General features: G+C 35.3%; 1 protein-coding gene across 2 annotated transcripts in view; it reads left to right on the top strand.

The window, feature by feature from the left end:
* ITGAV (integrin subunit alpha V) overlaps nucleotides 1-25,795 on the top strand; it is a 60,585-nt gene that overhangs the window by 24,682 nt on the left and 10,108 nt on the right. For both annotated transcript variants that reach the window (XM_062579348.1, XM_062579347.1), the window contains exons 3-25: nucleotides 3,114-3,205; nucleotides 3,591-3,705; nucleotides 5,115-5,176; nucleotides 6,827-6,872; nucleotides 8,376-8,501; nucleotides 9,238-9,282; nucleotides 9,470-9,513; nucleotides 9,593-9,649; nucleotides 10,121-10,173; nucleotides 10,538-10,740; nucleotides 13,197-13,388; nucleotides 13,501-13,546; nucleotides 14,087-14,188; nucleotides 14,972-15,030; nucleotides 16,051-16,205; nucleotides 17,614-17,751; nucleotides 18,496-18,563; nucleotides 19,663-19,810; nucleotides 21,262-21,354; nucleotides 22,434-22,513; nucleotides 23,341-23,421; nucleotides 24,469-24,574; nucleotides 25,464-25,622. In XM_062579348.1, coding sequence (XP_062435332.1) covers nucleotides 3,114-3,205; nucleotides 3,591-3,705; nucleotides 5,115-5,176; nucleotides 6,827-6,872; nucleotides 8,376-8,501; nucleotides 9,238-9,282; nucleotides 9,470-9,513; nucleotides 9,593-9,649; nucleotides 10,121-10,173; nucleotides 10,538-10,740; nucleotides 13,197-13,388; nucleotides 13,501-13,546; nucleotides 14,087-14,188; nucleotides 14,972-15,030; nucleotides 16,051-16,205; nucleotides 17,614-17,751; nucleotides 18,496-18,563; nucleotides 19,663-19,810; nucleotides 21,262-21,354; nucleotides 22,434-22,513; nucleotides 23,341-23,421; nucleotides 24,469-24,574; nucleotides 25,464-25,622 — 2,270 coding nt within the window. The remainder of the gene's footprint in view (nucleotides 1-3,113; nucleotides 3,206-3,590; nucleotides 3,706-5,114; nucleotides 5,177-6,826; nucleotides 6,873-8,375; nucleotides 8,502-9,237; nucleotides 9,283-9,469; nucleotides 9,514-9,592; nucleotides 9,650-10,120; nucleotides 10,174-10,537; nucleotides 10,741-13,196; nucleotides 13,389-13,500; nucleotides 13,547-14,086; nucleotides 14,189-14,971; nucleotides 15,031-16,050; nucleotides 16,206-17,613; nucleotides 17,752-18,495; nucleotides 18,564-19,662; nucleotides 19,811-21,261; nucleotides 21,355-22,433; nucleotides 22,514-23,340; nucleotides 23,422-24,468; nucleotides 24,575-25,463; nucleotides 25,623-25,795) is intronic.

Consider the following 25,795-nt stretch of genomic DNA (forward strand, 5'->3'; position numbering starts at 1 on the left):
ACTGAAAAGTTAAACCATGATAAAATAATAATAAAGACAGATTCTTTATTTTTACTGTAACACAGAAGTGCTGATATCAGTCCTGTAACCTCCCTTGGCAAACTAACTTCACAGTAAAGCTGCAAGACCTTATCTTAACTCTGATTTGATTCAGGGAGGGCTCACAAGTAGATGTTTTTAATGTTTGTTTTCCCCAATCAGGAACAGAAACTCAAATGTTTTCTCATCTAATGCAAAGGGGTTTTTGATGGCAGGGTGATTTCCAGATTTCCTCAGAGAATTGGTTTTTTGAGCTGAGGGGAAAGCCTTATAATATATTTACACGGTGTTTTGTTGGGAGAGGGGAGATTTTTAAGGAGAAGAGGTAAATAAATAAAGGTTACTTTTTCCTCTTTAAGGGAAATTTGGTCAGCATTTTCTTTTTATGTGAAAAGTCCGTGTTTCCAAAGCTTAAAAAAAAAAAAAAAAAAAAAAAATTTAGTGTAGGTTTTCATGTATTTTAACACATTTTCCTGCGTTCCAGTTAGTCTTAAGCAGAATAGCAACCCACTGCCTGCTTTAGAAAAGCCAGCGAAGCTCTGAGTACAGGATAAACCAATTTAAGACATTTTAAGCTTGCAATGAATATTGTTTTGTGTGATGTGTGGGCACATAGACAATTTGGCTAACTAAAAAGCAACTTGTAAAATGTTTCTGAAATAGTTGTGTATTCTAAATAAATGAAATTTAGTTAGCCAAGACAGACCATATAGGGCAACAGAATGTGTTTTACTGTGTTCTGTTTGTAAGCCTAAGAATCCCCAGTTGGTTATTTATGTCTTCAGAAATTAATGATGCTGGCTTCTAAAGTCATTGCCTTTTGAATATAAGTAACTAGGGGTCGTCGTTATTTGCTTTGTGGTTTGGAGGCTTTTACTTTTGTATATGCCAGCTTCTGACTATATCTGAAAGCCTAGATATTTATCTACTAAAATAAAATAAAAGATAGATTTCTAATTTTATCCTCAGTTTAGAGCTGATTTTCAGTACTGTAGGAAGAATGGTTTTGTCCTCTAAAGGTTGAGGAGAAATAAGTCTTTGTTGGTGCCTTTCTCGGATGTTGTCTCTTCCTGGGGCTGGGGCAGTGCCCGGAGCTTCGGCAGCTCGGGAACTCCCAGGGGAAGGCATCACAGCTTTGGCAGCGTGTGCTGCTTAAACTGGTTCCTCCTTTCTCCAGTGCAATCCACACAGACCACAGAAGGCACCAGTAAGCACTGATGTGTTGGGGGGTTTGGATGTGTGGGTGTTTCGTTTTTGTTAGTTTTTGTTTTTTATTGCCTCATGCTGCTTTAGCTGATGCATTCAGCTGAAACTTTAAGGAAATAATTTCCTTAGTATCTGTGATAAAATCAGATTGCTGATGAGGCTGAATAGCTGCTTACCTGCCATTCCAGCCAGACCATCACTTATACTTGTTGTCTGTTGTCTTAAATCGGAAGTCTCTGGTCTGTGAGCTATATGCTTTTACAGCACTTAATACAATGTAACTCTGCTTTCCACTGTAATACTGCTGCACTACCTTTCATTTTAGTAATAGCTATATGCAGTGATAAACAAATACTGAGTAGCAGTAAGAGGTAAAATGCCATGCCGCAATGCTTTTCGACAAGTATTAAATTGTTTAAAGCATACTGCTTTGTTTGGCAAGTAAAGTTGAGAGGTTTCTTTGTATATGAGAATAGCTGGAGGGTGGAGGCCAGATCTGGCTTTCGAGGCTTGATAATCTTGGGTGTGGTGTCACAATCAGAATAAACCAATTTTAAATCCATGATGCTGCCAAAAAGGAGATAGTTTTAGCAGCATTCATCTTCAGCTTGTCCATGTTCCCACTGCATGGCCAGGAACATCCGGTGGCCGGTAAACAGGCAATGCTACCCCTTCTGCTGGCAGCCTCGTTGGGATGAACCCAGTCATGCAGCTTGCGTCCTTTTGAGCATCTGTGGGTGGGTTTTTTATGAGTAAAGGCAAGGAAGAGGAAAGATGACAAAACAGGGAGTATAGAAGTTCAAGACATTCCTTGTTTGAATATATCTAACTCTGGATATCTTTTCTGTGAGAAGGTGACATGCAGGACTCTGTTTCTGCAAGCAATGGCAGTATAGATGTTCAGGGGCACTTAAATCTAACAAGCAAAAAAAAAAAAAAAAACCCAAAACCAAAAAACAAAACAAACAGAAAAAACCCAACTCACTTAACATCACAGAGTACTACTATTTTTGGTTTTGTGCTCTTGCCTAGATTTCTGCATAGCTCCAATCTAAAAGCAACATAAAGGTAGTCCAGATGCTTGCTCGTTTTGGCTTAATGTGCAGATTAGAATCAGTTTTATTGTCCTTTCTACAGGACTTTCCTAATGGATTAATAAAGTGTCTGGAGACAGAACATTCTTTACAAGGTGTAAAGCATGCAAGGAAGTTTTGATTCAAGTGGTCACAGGTCTTGAGGAATGGAAGTGCTGATTCATAGCAGGGTTGGGTTGTGGGATTCCCCCCGGCAGCCTGGATCTGAGGTATGGCTGCTGACCTCATTGACTCCTTTAGCTGTAGGCACAGCAAACCAGCAATTTAGGTGGCTTTTTCTAAGCTATCTTTTCAGAGTGCTACATCCATTTTCTCATTAGGCTAGCAAAGTTTTCATTGTTTCAGTGTGCATCAGGAACATTAAATGATTTAAAGACTTGTAATATTCACACTTGTACAAAATAGCATCAAGTTAACTTGTTTTTACGAAACATTACTGTTACTGAATAGTTAACATAAAGTGCAGATTTTCCTTTATTCAACACATTCTTCTGCATGGGCAGACTCTCGCTAACATTTTTATTATGGAATACCCTTTAACTTTACTTTTACTTTGTACTAATGCCCTGTGTGTATTTAAAAAATAGCTACATTTGGCCCTAGGTATAAAATTGAATAGAAAATCCGCTTTTTAAGACTATATAGAAGAGTGATATTCTCCAATGTTACTGTTTTCTGCCTGTCTCTGTGTGCATCAAAACCAATGGCTTTGGTTTTTTTATTCATAATATACAGTTTCTTGTGAAATTATGCTCATTTTCATTTTCTTTTTAGGCAACAGAGATTTTGCTCCTGATGATCCTTTGGAATTTAAATCTCATCAGTGGTTTGGAGCCTCTGTGAGATCCAAAAATGATAAAATTCTGGTAAGCCTTTGATGCCTTTCAGATGCTTCAGTGCTGGAATATTGTAGTAGAAAAAAGAAGACTGTGAAAAGATCCTGATAATTCATAATTTAAACAAAACCTCACAACTTTGCTTGATTTCTCTTTTTCAGAATTTATTAGCTAGCCCTTTTTTAACTCTTTATAAACAAAGATTGTAACATTTTTATCTGTTTTTGAGTAGAATTAACTTACTGAAGTTAATATTTTTGTTATAGATTACTCTTGAAAAATATTTCTGTGAAAATATTATTTTGAAGATTCCTGCAAAAAATCAGCTCTTAGAAAATTAAATCTTCTAAAATACAAACTGCTGATATTTACCTCCCCCCCCCCGCCTCATTTCTATTTGTCATGTCCTCCTTAGGCTTGTGCCCCTTTGTATCATTGGAGGACTGAAACAAAGCAAGAGAGAGAGCCTGTAGGAACCTGTTACCTGCTTGCTGGATCTAAAGCTGTAGAGTATGCACCCTGCAGGTCAAGTAAGTGTAGAGTGCTTGCTGGTTTTTTGTTTGGAATTTCTCTTGTGTTATAATATATTTTATGTACATTTGAAGAGAGAATTTTTTTTCACAGGTGTTTCCTCCTTTCATACGTAGCCCCATGGCAATTAGAAAAAGCCCTATGCTAGATCCAAACACCTAAATTCTCGTCCAGTTGGTGTTCAACATCCAGACCTTGCTTTCTCCGCTGCAGGCAAGAGCAAAATCTTAGATTCAAATATCCTTGGAACTTTAGGACTCCAAATTTTAAATTGACCATTTCAGTAGTAGTCACTCTATCACAAACTAAGCCCTCCACTTTTTTTTTTTCTTATTGAGCTGTGAATGTTTTTCTGTAGCATGTGCAGTGAACAGAAATTATTACAATATTTCAGTTGACGCATTTCACAGCTATCTGAATTGTGCAACATTAGAACAACATATCTGGGACCTGAGGAGAAAAACTATTCAGAAAGTGCTTTTTTAAAGAGTAACTCTAGAATTTCTGAGGCTTAATTATTCAAGTAACTTAAAAGAGCAATCCTTTTAGAGAAGATGATTTTACACGAGTCAATTCTGGGTATGCACTGTGTGCATATGTGTGTGCATGTGTGTTGATCCATTGTTTTAACTCTATTCAGTGTTGAACACTGAGTCTTATTTTCCAAGTACTTTGCATCCATACAATGTAGTGAAGCTGGTAGAATGTTCAGATGCTCCTAACCTTTAAATAAATACATCAGTCAAAAAAAAAAAAAAAAAAACTTAAAACTTAAAAAAAAAAAAAAAAAAAAAAAACTTAGCTTGAATGTTCAACTTTTAAATTGCTACTTAGGCTTCTAGATAAGGATCTGTTAACGCTTCTACACTGACGCTATGTAATTATAAGGTTACATACATAAGAAATAAAAATTCTTGCTGGGGTGAATCTTGGTAGGTGTATTTTTTTCAGCCAGGAATGCTTTCTTTCTTCTGTTTTAAAACAATACTTGAAATAATTTATATTCCGTTCAGATTTATTCTGTCCAAAGAGAAAAAATCATTCCTTATCTCCCAAATATTTTATTTCCTAATTGAAAATTACAATTGCTTTTCCCCAAGACTTTTGAAGATAAACCAAAAGGAATTTGGAGTTGCTCTTTGCTTTTACACTGTTAGACTAGAACATTTGTTAGACCAGCCCTAAGATTGCTACGGCATTTGGTTGCAAACTGTTGATAAAGAGAAATTACTGCTTTAGGAGGTGGAGAAACTCCTTTAGAAATTTGAAAGGAGAAAAAATTTCCAAGATTCAAGTTTAGCAGCACAAGGTTACTTAGAAAATTTCATTTCTATAGACTTCCATAGATCTCACTCTAAATAATTGTTTTATTTATTTATTTTCTCTCTCTCTTCTCTTTTTTTTGTAGCCATTATTGATGCGGATGGACAGGGATTTTGTCAAGGTGGATTTAGTATTGATTTTACAAAGGTAGGTGATTCTTGCTTAATTCTTATGAGTCAGCAGATGGCTGCAAATTAACAACAAACCTGATACAGACCAAATAAAAGCACATCTATTATGAAATAAATATAAGCCATTATTCTTGAGAAAAACCCTGCTAAATAACCCAAAATAACTTTGAAAGAGTCCAGTATTATAAAGCTGTTTCTCCCTTAGTCTTCACCGCAGTACACTTTTACCTCTTGTAGGAATCATGTCCTAAACAAATAATCAACTTTTCCAACCTCATGGCACAGATCTTCACTGCAGCTAGACCTGAAGTTTAATCAGCTGTAGTATTCAGGTTTTTGAGACACTTACTTTTAAAGGATTGGTACATGATTCATGCTGCTACTTGAGGGAAAAATAACTAACTCTTAATGGAAACTAGTAAGTACTTAATTTTCTCTTGAATTAAGTTTTGGTTCTCAGACCAGCTTGCAGAATTATTTATGTGTATTTTCACTTTTTTGCTGTCTGATGTTGCTTCTATTTTGTTTCATCTCCCTTTTATTGTTTTTTTAATTCATAACTGCTTTTTAAATCCAAGCACAATAAAAAAGATGTACAAATATAAGAACTAACTATAGGTCTTCTGCATTGTACAGTTAAATTGTTTAACATCGTCTAGACATGCTAAAACCACCCAAACCCTATTTGTGGCTTAGCTTTCTTTTGAATTCTTCACACCTTGTAACTAGGTCAGATCCCCAGATCCCTTCATCCTTTGCCTAAGGACACCCTTGTTTTGCCTCCAGAGGAAGGTGCAGGAAGGGTTCTAAGCATTTGAGCAGACTCTAGCCCTGGTTAAAACAAACCTTGTGCTCTAATCCAATCCACTAGCTGAGTGGGGAAGCCTGGGTCCGAGGTACCTTCAAATCTCTGACCTAGATTTTTTGGAGGGAAGAATATGGGAGTTTTTAGATTAAAACCAGGATAAGTGATTCAGTTATGCAGCAGAGCTTATGCTCTGAATCAGCAAAGTACTTCTGTAGCAAATTCCCAGCACATGGATAGCTAATGTGGTTGAAGTTTTATAAAATGGTCTGTGGATTGCAGTTGTACCAAGGAACACAGAGTGGGGGGATTAAATTACAACCTTTCTGAATTAAAGTTTTCTATGGGTGAATTAAAAATAAAAAAAAAAAAAAGTGGCAGAGGCAGATGATGATGATAGTTTTGTGTACTGATGTAAAAATATGCTATGATTGCCTTGTAGCCAAATAATCTCTTAAAAAAAATCCCCAATTGTATTTCTGTTATCTTAGATTTGTTAGTAGAACAGTCTATTAAAATGAAATTATAATTCTGCTGAGGATTTTAAATGAGTGAAATAGGAAGGAAGGTCATCAAAGGATACTGTTTATCTCAGTTTTTTACACGATGTGTTTTATGAATCATTTCTTTGAAAAATAAAACATACTAGGGTCAGTGAAGCTACAGTGATTTATGTGCATGGGATTCCTAGGTTGCCATATATATATATATATAGATAGATAGATAGATATAGATAGATAGATATATATATATACACACACACATATATATGTATGTATATGTATATATATGGTATGTTCTCTTGTTCTTTAGATGCACTTAACACAAAGATTTCTCCCCCCCCCCCCTTTTTTTCCCTAGGGAGACAGGGTGCTGCTCGGAGGACCTGGAAGTTTTTACTGGCAAGGTGAGATATGTCATTTAAATCACACAAGAGCTGGACCTCTTTGATTTCCTAGTCGTACTCTCCTTTGTGTCCACACTCCTCCAGTCACTGTGAAAATCTTTGCCTGTAAGAAAACTACCAGAAGTAATTTTTCTTAATCCTTCAAAATATTTCTTGAATAATCAAGGCAATCCTAGATTAAAGCTGAATTGTACAGAGATGCCTTTTGTCTTTTAAATAACTATGGACATTTTAAAGGCATTTCTTTGAAATGTGAAACTTGTGTTTCCACTGGCTGGATAAGTTTTATTTAGGATATTTTGCATGTTCTTTCAAAACCCATGGATTTTGTATTTTCTGACACACATATTAAACACACACTGTCAATGAGAAATGCAAACCTGCAAAAAGAACTATCATTTTCCTTTAAAGGCAAAATTGTATTGCATTTTGTATGTTGATCTGTTTGTGCTGTGGTACAAGTGTTATCTCTAACTGTATTGTTTCCACAAAAATCTTTTTTAATATTTTGCTAATATGTGCTTCAATGAGTATTTGTTTGTAGGCTCATTCAGTGTTCCTACTATGGTCAAGTCAGGTCAGAAGATGCTACTGCTACAATCAGGACATAGCTGCAAACTCCTTTGCCTGTTTTTGTCTAAATAAATAATATTTATTAAAGGTTTTCTATATTGTATCTGCCTTCCCAGTGGACTCAGTAACACAGGAGGTTTGTTTCTAGTCCTGTTTTGGACTATGAAAAAAATAAAATGAGTGAAAATCATCTGCAGATTTAGTATAATACAGATTATGTTTGTGTGTATTCATTTTGTTGTTTTCTGACAAAAGTGACAGCTCATCTGCTGAAAAAAACTTATTCTCCTCTACTACCAAAAAAATCTCAACTCTGAATAGAAGATAATAATAGAAACTGCAATTTCACCCCAAATTTTGATTCCACATTCTGAAATGCTGGAAGAGTAGTTCTCCCTAAACTTTGTATATGCCTAGGGAATATGTATGTGAAGTAAGTGCTCTTCTGAAAAATTTTATGGAAAAAAAGGTTTAAATTAAAGAAGAGAATGTAATCAAGTCACCATCTAGTGGCAAGTGAAATGAAAACAGAGAAAAGATAGTATTATACTATTCTCATCTTATTAGCTTGTTGTCTGCCATATTAAGCTGTAGTGTTAGGATACTTAGTACAGTGATGACCTAATTCTGCAATGCCATAAGCATATATATATTGTTACCTAACTGAGCAGTTTCGTGTAAGTCCTTTTATATGTGTAAGAGTGGCTTCTATTTTCAGTTAGAACTTCTAATGTGCTTTTAGTTAATCTTTGAAGCACAATCCAAATTTTCACTTAAATGCTTTTAGTGATGCTTCTGCTTGCTCTTTTCTGCCAATATTGTTGAAGAGTTGTTGCTTTAGAAGCAAACATTCCATGAATCAGTGCTGTTTATTGAATGGTTGCATGCACACTTTTTCTCTGTTTTTTAAGCTGTTTTCTTTCCCTTTAGGCCAACTTATTTCTGATCGAGTGACAGAGATTGTGGCTAAATATGACTCGAAAATCTACAGCACAAAGTACGATGACCAGTTAGCAACCCGACCAGCCAGTGCTGCTTTTGATGACAGCTACTTGGGTGCGTAGTTTGAGAAGGAAGAAAACTTTTCCGTACTTGAAAAACTACCCCTTACACTACTCGTATTTAAGTATAAATCACGCTGCTGCTAAATATCTGGTATCTAAAGAGCTACATATCTCAAAATATAACTTGTTAGCGTGACAGATGCAGTTAGTTATCTTGATATCCCAGGCAGGATTTCTGTCCTTTATACTATTCCAAGCTGCTGCCAGCTTTTATTCTTTCTAAAGCACAGGAGAATAATCTGCAGAGTCCCGTGTTGTAATTCCTGCATTTTGCAAATGAACATCTGACAAGATTACTAGAAAATAGTTGCTTGACTTCACTGACTACTAGGTAGCCTTGTTACAAATTTTGGGGGGATTTCAATTTGAAGGAGACTTTAATTAAAATGGAATATAATTTTTCTTGGAAACTTTCCAACTCAATTACCTTTGTTCAGAGTCACCTATGAATCAGTCTGCAGCCTGCTTCTGATCCCCAAAACGTGATGTACCAAGTTAAAACGAATCTGCTCAGTGAACTTGTCAGTTTTCACTGTGCATTGCATAGATGCTGATGATTTGCAGTCTATTAATGTAAATTGTTAAAGCTGCTCAGAAGCAGTACTCACTGCGTTATGTCTTAAGGTGAAGCAAGATGGCAGAGCACAGAGTCTGATGAAGAATGTAAAGAGAGATGAAAGATTTAATGAGCTTCTCAAAGAGATTCACTACTTTTGTCTGTTGATCAGGTTATTCAGTGGCTGTTGGAGACTTCAGTGGTGATGGCATAGAAGGTAAGACATTGGTTTCAGTGAAAAATTGTGCTATTGTATTGGACAGGTCTTTCAAATAAAAGAGATAGGAAAAATGGTACAGTGCATTAAAAGTATATAAAGCGCTAGACAATGATCTGCTTTGTTCAAGCAAGTCACTGTGCTTTGGAACATAAATTTTATTCGGGTGTCTTACTTTATATTTCAGACTTTGTATCAGGAGTCCCAAGAGCAGCAAGAACGCTTGGCATGGTAGGAAATATCAAGCTTTACAATAAATAAAAAGATAAATATTTTTGATGTGCCATAATGTGTATTTTCTAATATGCAGGTGTCTATTTACAATGGGAAAAACATGTCTTCTATGTACAACTTCACTGGGGAGCAGGTATGTTTCTGGAACATTTATTGAATGGGATAGATGAGAGGGAGGCTATTCCTATAGGAGGACTATATGTTGAGAGAATATTAGGGTCCTGAAACATAACTATATTCTCTATATTATTAACTTAGGTGCCAAAGATAAATTGTATAAAGTATATAGGAATCCTAAGAATATATATTCTGAGAGTTCCTGTTTTATGATACTGCTTAGAAGAGTTATTTGAATGGAGCAAATGCTGTTTACTTTGAGAATTAGGAAATAGGGCTGAATAATGAAAGGGGCAATGGAGAAGGTAACTGATCAGTTTGCTGTCTAACAGAGTAAACAAAAAAGTGAAAATGTGAGGAGAAGGGATACAAAAGTTTTTGCAGTATATGTCATCTCCCTAAAATCTTTTCTGTACAACTATGTATACATTTGTTTGTATGTTTATATCAACACAGCTCACAGATTTGTTCTAATCTTGCTTTCCAGATGGCTGCCTATTTTGGGTATTCGGTGGCTGCCACAGATATCAATGGGGATAAGTAAGTGGGTTCCCCTCTTCCTTCCTCCCCCACCCCCAACTTCTTTTTGGAAGGAAAAAGATAAAAAGTTTCTACTGAAAGAAATAGCACCCTTCTTCCCTGACACTCAACATTTGTTTTAAGGAGTATGGATTTGTTCTGATACGTGTTCTGTGTTGGCCAGTGTGTATTCACGTATTTTAAATTCCAGTATATTTGTGCTTACTTTGTCAGTAAATGTTTGCTGTCAGTTGCAGTTTAAAGATCGGAATTTTTTCTCTTAATATTTAGTTCAGAATTGCGTTAGTCCTGTTAATGGATGCTTGAGGAGATGAAACTGGATTTTCCTGCTGTTACTGAAGAACCTTATCCTTCTTTGGTCCAGTTATACAGATTTGTTTATTGGAGCTCCTCTCTTTATGGATCGAGGTTCTGATGGGAAACTTCAAGAGGTCGGCCAAGTTTCCATTTGCCTTCAGCGAGCCTCTGGAGGGTTTCAGATCACAAAGCTGAATGGTTTTGAGATATTTGCAAGATTCAGCAGTTCTATTGCACCTCTAGGTGATCTAGATCAGGATGGCTTCAATGGTAGGACATCATTTCTTGAACAATATATTTGGTTTATAGACTAAATCTAGACAACACGATGAATGTGGATTGTGCACGCAAACATTAAGTATTCTAACCATGAGTGAATGTTGGACACGAAGGTCTAGACTCCTTTCGATGCTTATATGCTACTCCCAAGAATGCTAACAGGAGTTACATGTATGCATCGAGCAGAGACTATACCATTTAAACTACAGCATGGATTGTTTTAGCTGTTACGTTGATCAGTATATTTCTAAGTGATAAGTTCAGTAGAAACTTTCATTAAATAACTGACTCCTTAGTGTGACTTATTAGGATATCTTCAGTATAATTTTCCTGTTTTCATTGTTTATAGCCAATCTTCCTCTCTAGAAATGCAAAGATGCCTAAAAAAAACGTTTTTTTTTTTCAGAGAACTGGTAAAATGCTCTAATAGAAGAGATTTCCTGAGAAAAGTCTAGATTTTTTTTTATTTCAAAATAGAAGAATCTGACTAAAGTATCTTGTAAGAACTACAGCTGAATATACCAAAAGCTGAGTATCTTGAACAAGTATTTGCATGAGAAGTTTTGAGTCTGATACAACCAAAGCTGTGGACTTTCAAACCCTTGGCCGGTGCTTCTTGCTGCTTTCCCATAGCAGTGAAATGGATGAGAATCATGTAATTTTGGGATAGACACTTCTAGTAATCCTAGTGGGAATACTGTGTTTTGGAAGTTACACTTCAGTGTTTCTTGGAGTGATAGACAGATTAGTTCCACAAAAAAAATACTCACATTTTTGTTTTTTCATTCTGATTGCAAGTTTTTTCTGAAAGATCAAAAATTGTAATAGGCTAATATTTTTAAATCTCAGGTAACTCTAATTTATATTTTTTTATGGAATCATTGGCATTTTATTTAGTCTTCAGCTTTCTTTCATTGTCTTGGAAATACCTCATTATTCTATCTTGAGATAAACTGTCATATAGTTACATTAGTCATATTTTAACATGTTTTAAAGTAGTCATATTTTAAAACCCTGGAAGAAATGGAGCTGAGATCCATAAAACAGTACAGTTGTCTCGGCAACTTACCCATTAGGTGACTCCAGGAGGATTAAGCGGGTAAGTGACTTACCCATTAAAAGATAAAATTTGATTTTAGGCCAGCTATAAGTGTGTTAACTTCATAATTGCTCTTATAATGTACCAGTTTGAACAAGATGTATATTTTGTACCTCAAAATATTTTATGCCATTGGTTTCGATAAAGCTTAGGTTTTTAGCTGTTAACAGTATGGAATTAGTGTGAAGAAGCAACATCAATTATTTAGGGAAGACATTGGAAAAGTTAGAGCTGATAGCTGAAAACCTAATCAGTTGATCATACTATCCAAATGATGCTTTGATTCTCTCATATTTCAGCCTGAAATATATCTTGAGAAAAATCTTAGTGCAATATTTCTCATTTTAAGATCAATTCCTTTGCCATTATTTAGTCTTTTTTTTCCTGATCTGTTCCGTTTGGGCATGTTAATTAAAATGCTTTCCATCACAGTCTGGTGCAAGATTGAAAGGTTTTCATCAAATTTGTAAAGATCAATTGTAATACAAAATGGTAATTTTTGAGTGCTTTTTTTTTTAATGAAACTTTTTGCAAATTTAAGGTGAAAAGGAGGAATACTATAATAACTCCAATTGTCTTATGTAGCATTTTATTTAAATACTTTCTTAGTTGATGGAGTCTTTGAATATACTCGGGAAATGCTGAATTCAGATCTTATGTATGCTTCTAAAGCTTTCTTTACAGATAGTGTTTCCTTTAGAGAGTCCAATTAGCATTTCATTTATCATTGGTTTTTGTTCACTGATAATGAGTGCTCTAGAACTTATTAAGCTTTAAGAGATGCAGCATAATTGTACTAATTGGAAGTTTTCCATGAAACATATTGCCAAGCAATGATCCAGATAGGCTGGAATTTGATATTTAACATTTCTTTAGGCTGATTTAAGTCTTCCAGAACTATTCAAATGTCACACCCTTTGGATGTACTTAATGTGTTAATGAAATAGTCCCAGTTAGTTTTATGATTTTTCTCCAACAGTGACTAATTCTGGGTGTTTAATGCTCTTCTTTAAAACATCCCAAATCCATATGATTTGGCTGTGACTCAGTTATGGAAGTGCAAAGGTTTTTGCAGGACTATTTTTTTTTTTGCAGCTGCAAGTCTATGATGCATGTTCTTGTTAAGCGTTCCTAATTTCTAGGAAATCCCAGTATCCCACAGACTATATTTATAAATAAATAAATAAAAGAGGTTGATGAACATATTACTGTCTGGTCACATTTCCTCCCTGCTGGCACATACTGAAACTGTAGTATTAGAAATTACTGACCAGTGTCAGCACAAATATGTTCCCCTTGTCTGTGTTTGGAGTTTGGAGATGCTGAAGATTTCTGTTTTGGTTTACAGATATTGCAGTTGCTGCACCATATGGTGGAGAGGACAAGAGGGGGCTTGTTTATATCTACAATGGAAGAGCAACTGGCTTGAATGCAGTCCCATCTCAAATACTTGAAGGGCAATGGGCAGCTCGCACTATGCCACCCAGCTTTGGGTACTCGCTGAAAGGAGCCACAGATGTAGACAGAAATGGATATCCAGGTCTTTTACTCTAAATCTCACTTCAGAATAACTTAGTAGTATCCCTAACTCTGATGAAGAACATATTTTTAAAAATAAATTGTAATGTGCAGTATTTCTGTGTTCTTTCTAGATCTGATTGTTGGAGCATTTGGTGTTGACACAGCTGTTTTGTATAGGTAAGTATCCCTCTTTCCATAAGTGCAATCAGCAGCAAGGATCAGTGGCAGTCATCAGTTAAAAAACAAAAGCAGACTATCGGAGCTCAGAAAGGTTACATTGCTGTTTTCAGTGGATAAATTTACAGTCTGTCATCTGTTATTTGTTCTTTTCAGTATATTCTTAGCTAAGAGAAAATCTAAGTAAGCTGTCCTCAGAGCTTTCTGAGTGACAGTTGTCTAGATCTCAACATATACAGAGTGCTTCCAGCTACTAAGTAGTCCAATCCTAATATCCTCCTCAGCACTTACTCATTTTGGACCTCACTTATCTGTGCTGGAAATAGACAGGACTTCGCCTCAACACAGTTGTCTGCATTAGGACTCTGATGATAGTAAATGAGCACAGACTGCTTCCTGCCTTTCTATAGTCAACTCTGTGACTAATTGCTATTCTTACATTTCCACTAAATGTTGTCTAAGAGGTTTATTTCGGGTTGATGGGAGGGGATTTGTTTACTGTGATGTTGAATGTTGTTCAAAAGGATGTTTTCTTTGTAGGGCTAGACCGGTCATCAGGGTAAATGCTGCCCTGGAAGTTAATCCAACTATTTTAAACCCAGAAAACAAAGCCTGTTCACTGTCAGATGTGAAAGTTTCTTGGTAAGCAGGATATGTTTTGTTTTCCTTTGAGGGGAGGGACCTTTTTTTTATTATTATTATTTTCATAAGCTTTTGATTTTGAAAGCGTTCATAAAGTCTAATCAACCAATTAAAAAAAAGACAACCAAACATAGATTTTTCTGGAAGAATGAACAAAACAAAATTGGCACACCTAGATAGCAATGGAAGGACATTGTTTTCAAAGATAATCTTATGCTACAGTTTACCCATGTAGATTATCAATTGTTTCTATTGAGTAGAGTAAAATGGGTCATGGGGCTTTCTTTTTTGTTTTGTTTTTTTGTTTTTAACCAAATGACTTATTTTTTAGGATAAAAGTGGAGTGGGCATATAGAAGATATTTGGGAATGATCTACTCCGCAGACTGGTTTTGGTTTTGTTGTAACATTTTGTACCTGGACTATAAACCAATCCTACTTTTCTTTTTTAGTACTAACTTCCTTTTAAGATCAGCATGCCAGTTGCCTTTTAGCCTTAATAATAAGGGACAGACATTTGTTTTCAGGAATAAACACTGCTTCACAGGTGACTATTTCTACATGAATCAAGACTCCAAAACTGCATTACTTACATTACTATCTACTTATTACCAGGTTCTGATTTTTCTCCTATCTATGGAAAATAGGTTTTTGGAGTGAACTAGAGTCTCAGAAGAAAATACCTTTGACCGGAGAAAACCAGCAAAGAATTTTAGAAGAAAAGGAGAGGGAAGAAGTTTGTAAAGTGGATTTTTAATTAATTCTTTCTTTTCCTCCAAAACAGCTTTAAGGTGAAGTTCTGTTTAAAAGCAGATGGCAAGGGAAAACTCCCTAACTCACTCAGTAAGTTCCACTAGTTTAAAAATTTTGAAGTCTTTTGATATTGCTTGCAAATATGAGTTTGGTCAGCATTCTTTTGAATTACTGAAAAAATGATTATCATTTACAGCACAATTTTTCCAACTCAGTAAACATTTTGATCTGTAGGACCCTCTTCAGCAAGTTTTTGCTGAAGTTGTGTTGAAGTCAGTGGAATTTGAGCATACTTGGCACTTGAAGTGTATGTTTAACAACTTTGAGGAGCTTGACTTGGAAAGTTCTTTATGTCTTAGAGAATTAAGGTCAGCCCTTGGTGACAGGGAAATTTTTTATAAGAATATTCAAGTATATACATTATTGGGCCTTTAAAACATAGATAAGCCACAGAGAATCAAGACTTCTCAAATTTCTGTTGAAATTGATAGCTTCTGATTGATTTCACTGTTTTTGGATCAATCTCTGGGTCAGAATAAGAAAAATATTGTTTCAAACAGGCTTTTAAGTTATCTCTAAGAGATTTTGTAGTGTAGCAGACAGCCTGCTACAATCAACTGTTGTCTATTGATTAAAAAAACATTTCCCTATTTTCTGTATGGCATGTGTAAAGGAGCTTTGATCTGGCAACATGCATTTAAACATCTATTATGTATTTTAAATTTCATTATCTATATCAAGTACTTGAAGTAAGTAGATTAGTGATGAAGTTCAATAATGTATATTATGTTTGTGAAACTGCATTAACTTTTTTTGAAAAAAAGTCTTATGTTTTTGCAGTTCCAAAGTAATTATAAATGTATTGCTTTGTGCTTCTAATTTTTAGGAAAAGAAGAATCTAATTTTAGGACAATGGTAGTGCTTTTTAGTTACTGTATTGGGAAGTAATGTAGTAACAGACTTTATATTGGAAGAACTGGAGGTTTTAAAAATTGCAAGTGTTAGGTTTTCATTAAAGCTGAAATAAGCTTTAAATTACATTTCGCATAGGAATCTGCTTTGTGTTCAAGTGGCCAAAATACCCTAACCCAAATGCTTTGAATTTGACAGATTTCCAAGTGGAGCTGCTGTTGGATAAACTTAAACAGAAAGGGGCTATAAGGAGGGCTCTGTTTCTCCACAGCAGACAGCCTAGCCACTCTAAGAACATGACTATTACGAAGGGAGGCAAAATGAATTGTGAAGAACTAGATGCCTTTTTGAGGGTAAGTGGCCACTTATGTTTTAGGGAAATCATTTTTGGTGTAGTATCTGTTACAATTTTTTTGTTAAAGTGACTAAAAACCATAGAACAATAAATACTAGAGAAACTCATGTCCAGTGGATAAAACCGGAATTTTTAGATTTTTAATATGTCTATGCCGAATTTTCAGTGCTGGCAGAGGGTAAAGGATGGATGGTATTGTGATTAAGATCCTATTCAGTAAGTGGATTGGAAATCCTTTGTTAGGGACTTCTTGGGCAAGTCATCCAGGCACCAAAATTTATTAAAATTTGAAAGGAATATAAAAGTCGATAAACAGAGGTGCTTTGGAGGTAAGAGAAAGACGAAGAAAGATACAGATATGCTACTAAAAAATAAAGGTCAGCACATAACAGAGGACAAAGAGAAAGCTGAAATAGTTTGCTTGCTTGCAGCCTTTTGGTTCAGTCATGCTAACAGAATTAAAATGTATGACCCAGCAGAAGAAACACTGACTGACATAAAGAAAGACAGGTTAAAGAGCAGCTGTGTGAGTCTGATCCAGCTCAGATTTACCTTTGAGTACTTATAAATCATTCATAAATGTAATATCCTCCTTTTGACTATCCTAGCAAATAGGAGATATATGGGGTAGACATCCCAGATTTCAGTGGGAGTAAACCCAACATTCTTACAAGGAATGACCTTAAATGGGATGCAAAAGAAGTCGAAAGTTGTCGTGAAAGAGTTACCTTTCTGTCCATGGAAGATAGGTTCTGAAGTACAGTCTTATAAGGATCTGTTCTAGGTTTAGTAATACTCAGTGTTCAGAAATGAGAATGATGAAGCAGAGTTTACGCTGATAAAATCTGTGGCTAACATAAAGTTAAGAGATGGTTTGTAAGCACTTTGGAGGACAGGATCAAAATTTGATAAATGGAATACTCTGAAATTACCAATATAAAGGTCAATGAATTCAAGTGTAAAGTAATATTTTTAGGAAGGAAGAAATCTCAAGTCAAAAGATAAACGTCAATGAGGGATGTTAGAAGCATACTGAATTTTGAAGTTTATCTGACAGGAAAGAATAGAGTTACCGAGGCTCTTAGACTCCTGGCTGTTACAGTTTCGTGATTTAATTTTTCTGTATGCTCCAGTTTCGCGTCTGTGAAAGAGGTGTATCAATACTCAAATTGTCCATCTTCAGAGTTTTCATTGAAGGTTTTCTCAGAAGAAATTTCCTAGTTTGAAAAAAGCTCAGATGTTCTAATGTTGTTTTTACTTCCTCATTACTACAATATGAACAATAAACTAAAATACTGCCCTGTATTGATGTTGGTATGGCTGTTAGTTGAATATAGAGACTTTCTAAGGCTGTTTTTTGTTTTCTTACACATCTTTATTGCAATTGAATTTTTTGGTTCTCTCAGGATGAATCTGAATTTAGAGACAAACTAACTCCCATTACTATTTTTATGGAATACCGTCTGGATTACAGAACAGCTGCCGATGCAACAGGATTGACTCCTATCCTCAACCAGTTCACTCCTGCTAATATGAGCAGACAGGTATATATCTTGGAAGATCTGTGATGATCAACTCAAGACACATTTTCAGCTTTCAATACTCATGTTCATATTAGCATTTTTGAAAAAATTAAGAAATTAAGGTACCAAAATATATGCCTAGGCTTTAGTCCTTGAATTATGGGAATACTAATTGGCTTGTATGTTTGTCTTCTCTTTCTTTCTTTCTTTCTTTCTTCTATCTCTGTTAAATTTATTCTTTGACACATATTCCTTAGTGCTAGACTTCGTTTTCAACCATACCACTTAACTTCTTTTCTCCAGAAAACTGTTAAATTAATATCAAAGGTGTTACTCTTGAAGGTTGAGAGTGTTTCATCCATTCCTTACGCTGCGCTGCTCTGTACATTTTACTTATTTATTGCTGTATTTCTCTTAAGATTATTATAAACACTTTTTTTTTAATTTCGTCCCTTTATACAATGTTTTTTACACTTGTTTGTAAAGAGGATAATGGAGATGCAACCCAAAGTGAATGGATTATTGAAAGTATGGAAATAGGTTTAAGAGATGGAGACACCTGGGCTGTTGCAGGATTAGGAAGGGTGCTCCCCATATATAAAAACCCACTTGTTTTCTTCTGTTTTAGGTCTGATGAGATGAAGATATCTCATAAGCAGCTATTCTGAAAACTTCTGATTTAGTGATGAAACGATATTGTTAGAAATGTATGCTAGAACTGGTGCAGAAATTACTAAAACCATATGCATTCGATTTTTTGCATAGGCACATATTCTGCTAGATTGTGGTGATGATAATATCTGCAAACCAAAGCTGGAGGTTTCAGTAGACAGGTAAATAGATATTTTCCTCCTTTAAAGAAAAATCCATGTTCTGATTTGTAACCAAATGTCAGCAGCATGTCATAAAGGCAGAACAAGCCCCCTCTATCTCCCAAATACTGTGAGTACCTGGGTGCACGCATATTATTTTGTTAATACACTTACAAAGATGGACAAACATAGCAAGCATAAAACAATGTTAGTTGCAATTGCACCACTGCTTCATTTCTTAATACTAAGTAGAGGCATGAAGAGGTGAACGGGTGTCACACACCCAAGCATGGGTGGAAAAGGGTTCTGTTATTACATGTATGACAAAGTATGTTGGTAGGGATAATATCTTTTATTAAACCTAATAGTGTATTTGGGAAAGGAGACAAGTTTTTCACTTAAAATCCCTTCCTGAGGCTGGATGTTTTCTGCCTGAAGCCTTTCTTCATATAGTACCTTTACTCACAAACATCAGCTGTTTTTTATGCCTTTAGCTATAGCATATGAATATATGTCTGTGTAGTAGAGTTCATAAGCATATGCATTCATGCAAATGCTTCAAAAACTTCTAACATCAGTGTGTGTACAATTAGATTTCCTTATAGTTGATAAAAGGAAAGCATGTTGTTTGGGAAGATACTCTGTATCTGGAACAAATCTATTACAGAGGTCTTGGCTGCATTCTGTAGTTGAGACTTTCATCAAATTTTGTTATAAAATGTATGCATATACCTCTGTAAGTAGACATGTAATTCCTAACATTCACAGGGATTTAGCTGCTAAAAAGTGTTTAGTCTTTGTTCAAATATGTGTTTGTGGTTTTGTAATTTATTGTAATTTTTTTTCAAAAATTTCTTATAAAACAGCCTTTAATACTTGCCCCATTTTTGTCAGTAATTTTAGTCACATTTTTGCTTTAAATATAATGCAGTGGTCTCTTGATCTGCATGGTATTCTTGAAACATAGGTACTGCCTTGAGATTTTTTAATGTCTTTGTGCAGTTTCACAATGCCTCTTGCTTCTGGTTTCTGTAAGTTCCACCTGTTAAATGTAATATATTTAGAAACCAGAATGCAGAACTCATTTTTGCTTTTTTTTTTTTTTTTTTTTTTAATATAGTGATCAGAAGCAGATCTATATCGGTGATGACAATCCTTTAACACTAATTGTCAGTGCTCAGAATCAAGGTGAAGGAGCCTATGAAGCAGAACTCTTTGTCATCGTTCCACCCCAAGCAGACTTCATTGGTGTTGTCCGTAACAGTGAGGTAGAAGTCCAACTATCTTTCCTCTTTGAAGAGTCATATTTCAGTTGCTGCCATAGAGGTCTGCAGAATGGGGCCCCTTAGTGGTGCCCCATTTGGTGCCCAATCTTAAAGCACCAAAAAAGGGAAGGTTCTCCCAAGCCTCCTGGATATATGACACCTGCCTGAATGGTTCCAGTTTAAGAGCTTGCTGGTAACAACAAAGCAGAATCTGTGTGATGGAGTTTGACACAGTTTCTATTGCAAATCTTTATTTGAGCGGTGACCTTGTTTATTTAAACTTAGCATGTCATGTGCTAGCTAGAGAACTGAGCACACTTGAGGCAACAAGTAATGTTGGGTATGACTGTTCTCTTCCACCAAAGTATACAGAAAGCCTTGGATGTCAGTTAATCCTGATTGCAGAGAATTAAATATTGATTTCCTGACTTTTCCTTGTTGTACTTTAAGGTGTCTGTATAATTTTTATTTCTTTGAAGATACAAAGGTAAAGTCTGAATTTTTTAGTACATTATAGCTACAAGTATATGTAAGTAATACAGATGCTTGCAGTTTTTCCTTGTCCTTGGTTTCCTCCAGTGTAATCTGTGATCATTCAATACATCTGAAAAGTTTCAAAATATTAAGGGGAAAACTAGTAAGCATCTTTAAGATATGGACTGGCAACACTGCTCTGTCTGCTAGCTTGTACTTTGGGGCTTGTGAGTCGTCGATCTCCTCAAGCCTCCTTCCCCAAAAGCTCAGTTGCACAGCAGCTCTGAATAGCGAAAAACTTAGATCTGGTTAAGACACTAAAACAAATCTTACTTGGGATGATATAACTTATCTTCCATTATTAAAACACCAATTGATGCTTTAAAAAGAAAAAGGGAAAGAAAAAAATGTCTTTGAAAGCCTTTTTAATCACCTCTGATACCACGTCCTTTATATATGTTGGACCATGCCTCAGCTTGATTGATTGACCAAAGTTTGCCTTTGCTGCTCTAGATCTCATAGAGCTCTAAGCTGATGTGGCTTCTTAGTCCCTAGATGACTCTTGCCCTGTGGTTTTATCCAAAATCTGGAAGATACCTCTTTTTGAGTAAGCTAGTGACTTACTATTTTACCTTCCAATGAAGAGTTTTAACCCTTGCTTAGTTGCCAGAATGTCTTCACATAGGTTTTAAAGAGTCAAACAGAGAAATGCTTTAGGCCACAGAAATCCTCAGAACTACCCAGTATAAGAATATTGAATATCTCTTTGTGTAACCTTGGAAAGAACATCTGTCTTGCGTCAAAATTATGTCTTTATGGAGATTTTCATCTTTTGATTTTGTTGAATCTGTTCAGTACTTGATTATATTGGGACGGAGAAATTTTATTAAAATTAATGCAGAACTTTTTCCCAGACTTTCATACAGGTGCCAAGAGGTAAAGAATGATATTTCTTAATATTTCTTCCTGCTTCATTGCAGGCTTTAGCAAGACTGTCGTGTGCATTTAAAACTGAGAATCAAACTCGCGTGGTAGTTTGTGACCTGGGAAATCCCATGAAAGCAGGAACTAAGGTAAGGTTTGTTCGAACAGGTGTTCGGTAGTTCTAGCAGGAATGCAGGTCGTGCTTCTCTTAAGCACATGGGTGTTTGGGCATGTTGTTTACTCATACAAGTATAAGATAAGGTCTAGCTGACATTTAGCCACCCACGTTTGGCTAGTTCTTAAAAACATGGATAACTGACCTCAACTTTTCAACTGAATTAAAGTCGGAAAGAGAAATTCATCAGTTTTATGCTGCCACTTGAAAAATGAATAGTTAAATGAACAGTGGAATTACTGAGCTTTAGTCCCTCATAAGTTTGTATCTTTAGATCCATCTAATGTTCTCTTTTTTTTAAAAAAAAAAAAAAAAATAGGTATAGAGTAAGGGCAGGCACATAATGCATCTTTCTCACTGTGGAACTGTGGAAACTCTCTTCTGCCTGTTTCTGTGAAGTTTGAAAGGCAGTTTTTTCTAGTTAAGACCTTTGCACTTCCATCAAATGTAACTGAATTTAGAAGAATTGAACTCTCTTAAAAGTGAGTCACTGATGCATAGTATGACCTAATAGGTCTAACTTTCTGAGGAAATAAAGCGAAAACTGGTACAATTTAAAATGCTTTGACAGTGGTTTTCTTCCAAGGAACACTTTGTAAAGATGAATAAATACAATTTCCAACCTTTTTTTTGGAGTATGTCAAGCTGAACTGCACAGAAATTAAAGCACTCTTGTGCTCCACATTAGAACAAACCTCATGAACTGTAAATTTTTGAACTGTTGAGCCATGCTGTTCTTCAGACTGCTGTACTTTGTGTTGATATGTGGGGGAAGGTTCAGTTATATGTAAAAATGGTTAAAGCCAAGGCAATGAGGATGATGTAAACTGTATCTATCTTGTGACAGCAATATATTAGCTAAAACCTATAGATACAGGTGAGAAAGGTACACTTCTAGCCTTGGTGAACTGGATGAGTTTTATTTGTGAATTCAGTGTTGTCTTTTTATGGCCACGTGTCTTGAGCAATTTCTTGTTGTCTGATAGTACCTGAGAAATTTTTACAGTGTATTTTATTGCACTTCCACTGAACCACAGTGATTTTTTTCTAAAGCTATTAGCTGGCCTGCGTTTCAGTGTGCACCAGCAGTCTGAAATGGATACCTACGTGAAGTTTGACTTGCAAATCCGAAGGTAGGTAAATCTGTGACTATATACCTCTCCTGGTAGATAACATGCTAAATCAATAGACTATGAACTCCAGTTGCAGTTTCATTCTAGACTAATTCTCTTTTTTTTTGCCTGGAAATGTTTTAAAAAATAAACTCATTTTAATGAATTGTGTTTTCTAAAATATAGAAAAAATAGGAAAATCCAATTTTCAGTTTGAATGGGATGTGACTAAGGAGGTTCCAGCTTCTCAACAAGTGGAGCAGGAGTGTTCTTTATAATTCTGATTCTCTGCTTATAAAATAAGTCCAAAAGAATTTATGTGCAAATGTTTCTACACACTTTAATATCTGTCACATCGCTTGATAGATCTAAAGTGTGGGAATCAGACCTTCACAATATTAATTTACTGTTTTGAGAAATTATGAAGAAGAGTAGGCAAAAATAGCCTTAGCAGACTTTTCTGCCTTGGGAAAACTTGGAGGCCACTTAAGGCCCTGGGTAAAACAGGTGCTCTGAAGTGGACTGTAAGGCTAGCTATAGAGCTGATGTTAACCCACAGCACTGGAATTTGGATTTCCTTATAGGCTAGAGCAGAGTCAGCAGCCACTCTGTCATTATCAATTCCTTTCTGCTTAGGGAACTCCAAATTGCACTGAGTAGGATTGTCACACGTTTAAATGAGAAAGTGTTGGAACAGAGTATGTACAGTTGCTCATGAGTCATTCTATGATGTTACATACTATTAAATATATATAAATATATATATACACACACACACACACACACACATACATGTATATCTACATATACGTATATTTGCTACATTAAACAATTTATTTTCTCTGCAGTTCCAATCTGTATGACAATCTAAGTCCAGTAACATCCTATCAGGTTGACCTTGCCATTTTAGCAGCTGTTGAAATTAGAGGGTAAGCATTAATAATTATTTTAAATGTCTTTTTCTCAAGTGAGCTTTGCATAGGATTGGTTTGCTTGTTTGTTTTCCTTTATAATTCAAACTTTCAGGTCTACCTGTGTAAGCTTTCAGGAAGCCTTAGGGAATTTTTAATCATAGAGAAAATGTGGTTATTGCTAGTCAGCTTGTGGACTTTCAAATCTTAATTATGAAATGGTTCCAAAAATGAGTGTTTTGACTCTTTCATTAGAGCTTTTTCTAGAAGAAAAAAAAGACCCATCATTTTTGCAATATCACACACATTTCTCCAGATTGTTTTCCTCCTCCACAAACTGTCTGGATTTTCATCCAAAAATTTCCAAACATTTTCTAAAACCAAAGTTGAAAATCCTGCTAAAGATAAGTATAGACAAGCAGTGGTTTCACCTTCTTCAGGCTTAGGCACAGTATTAATAGTGTAATGACTCTATTACCTTCATTACTACAACCTATTAGAAATCTGCACTTCATACCTAAGAACTATATATTTGTCTTGGTTAACCAGTTAACTCATATTCCTGTCATCCTTTTCTTATATTTCTACTGCATTCATTATCTGTTCTGTGTGATATTATTTGGTTAATATTTTTGAGGGTTGTGAGAGGGGAGCTACTGAAACTTCATAGTTTTCAGCACATATTTAATTCTTGTGATTGTACTGATCAAATCGTTACATCACTGTTTCTCACTATTGAAATATTTCATGCTGAAAGTTTTCTTGGTGACATTTAATTATCTCAAATTTCTATTGATGTTTTACTAGATATTGTAACATGGATTCCAAGTCTAAGAAAGGAATAAAAAAAATTTAAACAAATATGAGGTTGATCATTTCATAGAGGAAAGAAAATTAAACCATTTAATATACAAGCTATTCACTTCTGTTCTTTTGGTTTTTAAATACAGTGGATGAAGAATTGGAGATCCTATTTTAGGCATGTTTAATTTTTTGAGATGTTCTAAAGAATTGTATCTAATGTTTCATACTTGATATTAACAACTTGTTCACTCCATGATTTAGTGTGTCGTCTCCTGATCACATATTCCTTCCTATTGCAAATTGGCAGCCCAAGGAAAATCCAGAAACAGAAGATGATATAGGGCCTCTAGTTCAGCATATCTATGAGGTATGCAATCACTAGTAATGTCAATGTCAGTTTCGTAACAAATACAAGAAAAATATCTCTTGGCATAGCTTTTCTATGGAGTCTGTTGTCATTTTTTTCTCTATTTTGTTCTTGCATACAAACACAGACTTTTTATACTGGGTCAGTCACTAGTATCCCCAGGAAGGGTGAGAATGCCCATAATTAGCATACAAGAGCAGCCAAATACAAGACACTGATTATTTTACATCATTGTGCAGGTTCTATTGTCTGTAATTCTAGCCCTTTGAAATCTAGATAAAATATCTGAAATAACTTGAACTGAGAAAACGACTTATGGCCATAAAATATTCAGGATCCTCATTTACATTCCCACTATTCTGAATAATCACAAAAGTCTTTTGTCTTGAAAATTATTAGGTGTTTAACATTTCTTTAAAAGAATGATCACAGCTTTAATCTCAATTGTTCAATTAAGCAAAACTTATTGAGAGCGCTGTGTGAATAATAAGAGTTAAAGTTGTTCTAAAACTTGTAAGATACAATTTATCTAAAGATAATTATCTACATATGTAGGTATGCTCAGAGTATCTTGGCTGAGACACACAGCAGTTGTGATTTCATGCAGTATGCTGTAAAACAAGAATTACATTTCTTCAAAGCAAAAAGTTGTTCCCATACCTTTCCTTGAAAGTAATTTTTATCAAGTTAGAGAAGTAATTTTATTTTTTTCTTGTTGGGGGACTTAAAGTTTAGTTTTCCATTTTAAGTAGGAGTGTTGATGTTATCCTGATAAGCGGTCTTACCTTCAGTGCCATTTAGGGCTCAAGTATAAACTAACCACAGTAAGTGCATTAACAAAGAAGGTGGCATTGATTTTTGTGTCCATTAATTTTATTTTCATCATCAGCTGAGAAACAATGGGCCAAGTGCTTTCAGTAAGGTGATGATGACGCTACAGTGGCCTTACAAATATAAAAACTACACACTGTTGTATATCGTTCAGTATGAAATTGATGGTCCCATGAACTGCACTTCTGATATGGAGATCAACCCATTGAAAATAAAGGTAAACAAGAATTTTGTTTTTGTTTGAGTGCAGTGATGTGTGTTGGTTTGCTTGGAAAGACATCGAAAATACCCAAATCCTTGAGAGAATATTTAACACTGTCCAAGTTAGGTTTTCATCCGTTGCTAAGGAGAGTGACTGCATTGACAGTTCTTGTCAGTGTTTATGGTAGA

This window comes from Rhea pennata, chromosome 6 (assembly GCF_028389875.1).
Source record: "Rhea pennata isolate bPtePen1 chromosome 6, bPtePen1.pri, whole genome shotgun sequence".
NCBI classification, from domain to species: domain Eukaryota; kingdom Metazoa; phylum Chordata; class Aves; order Rheiformes; family Rheidae; genus Rhea; species Rhea pennata.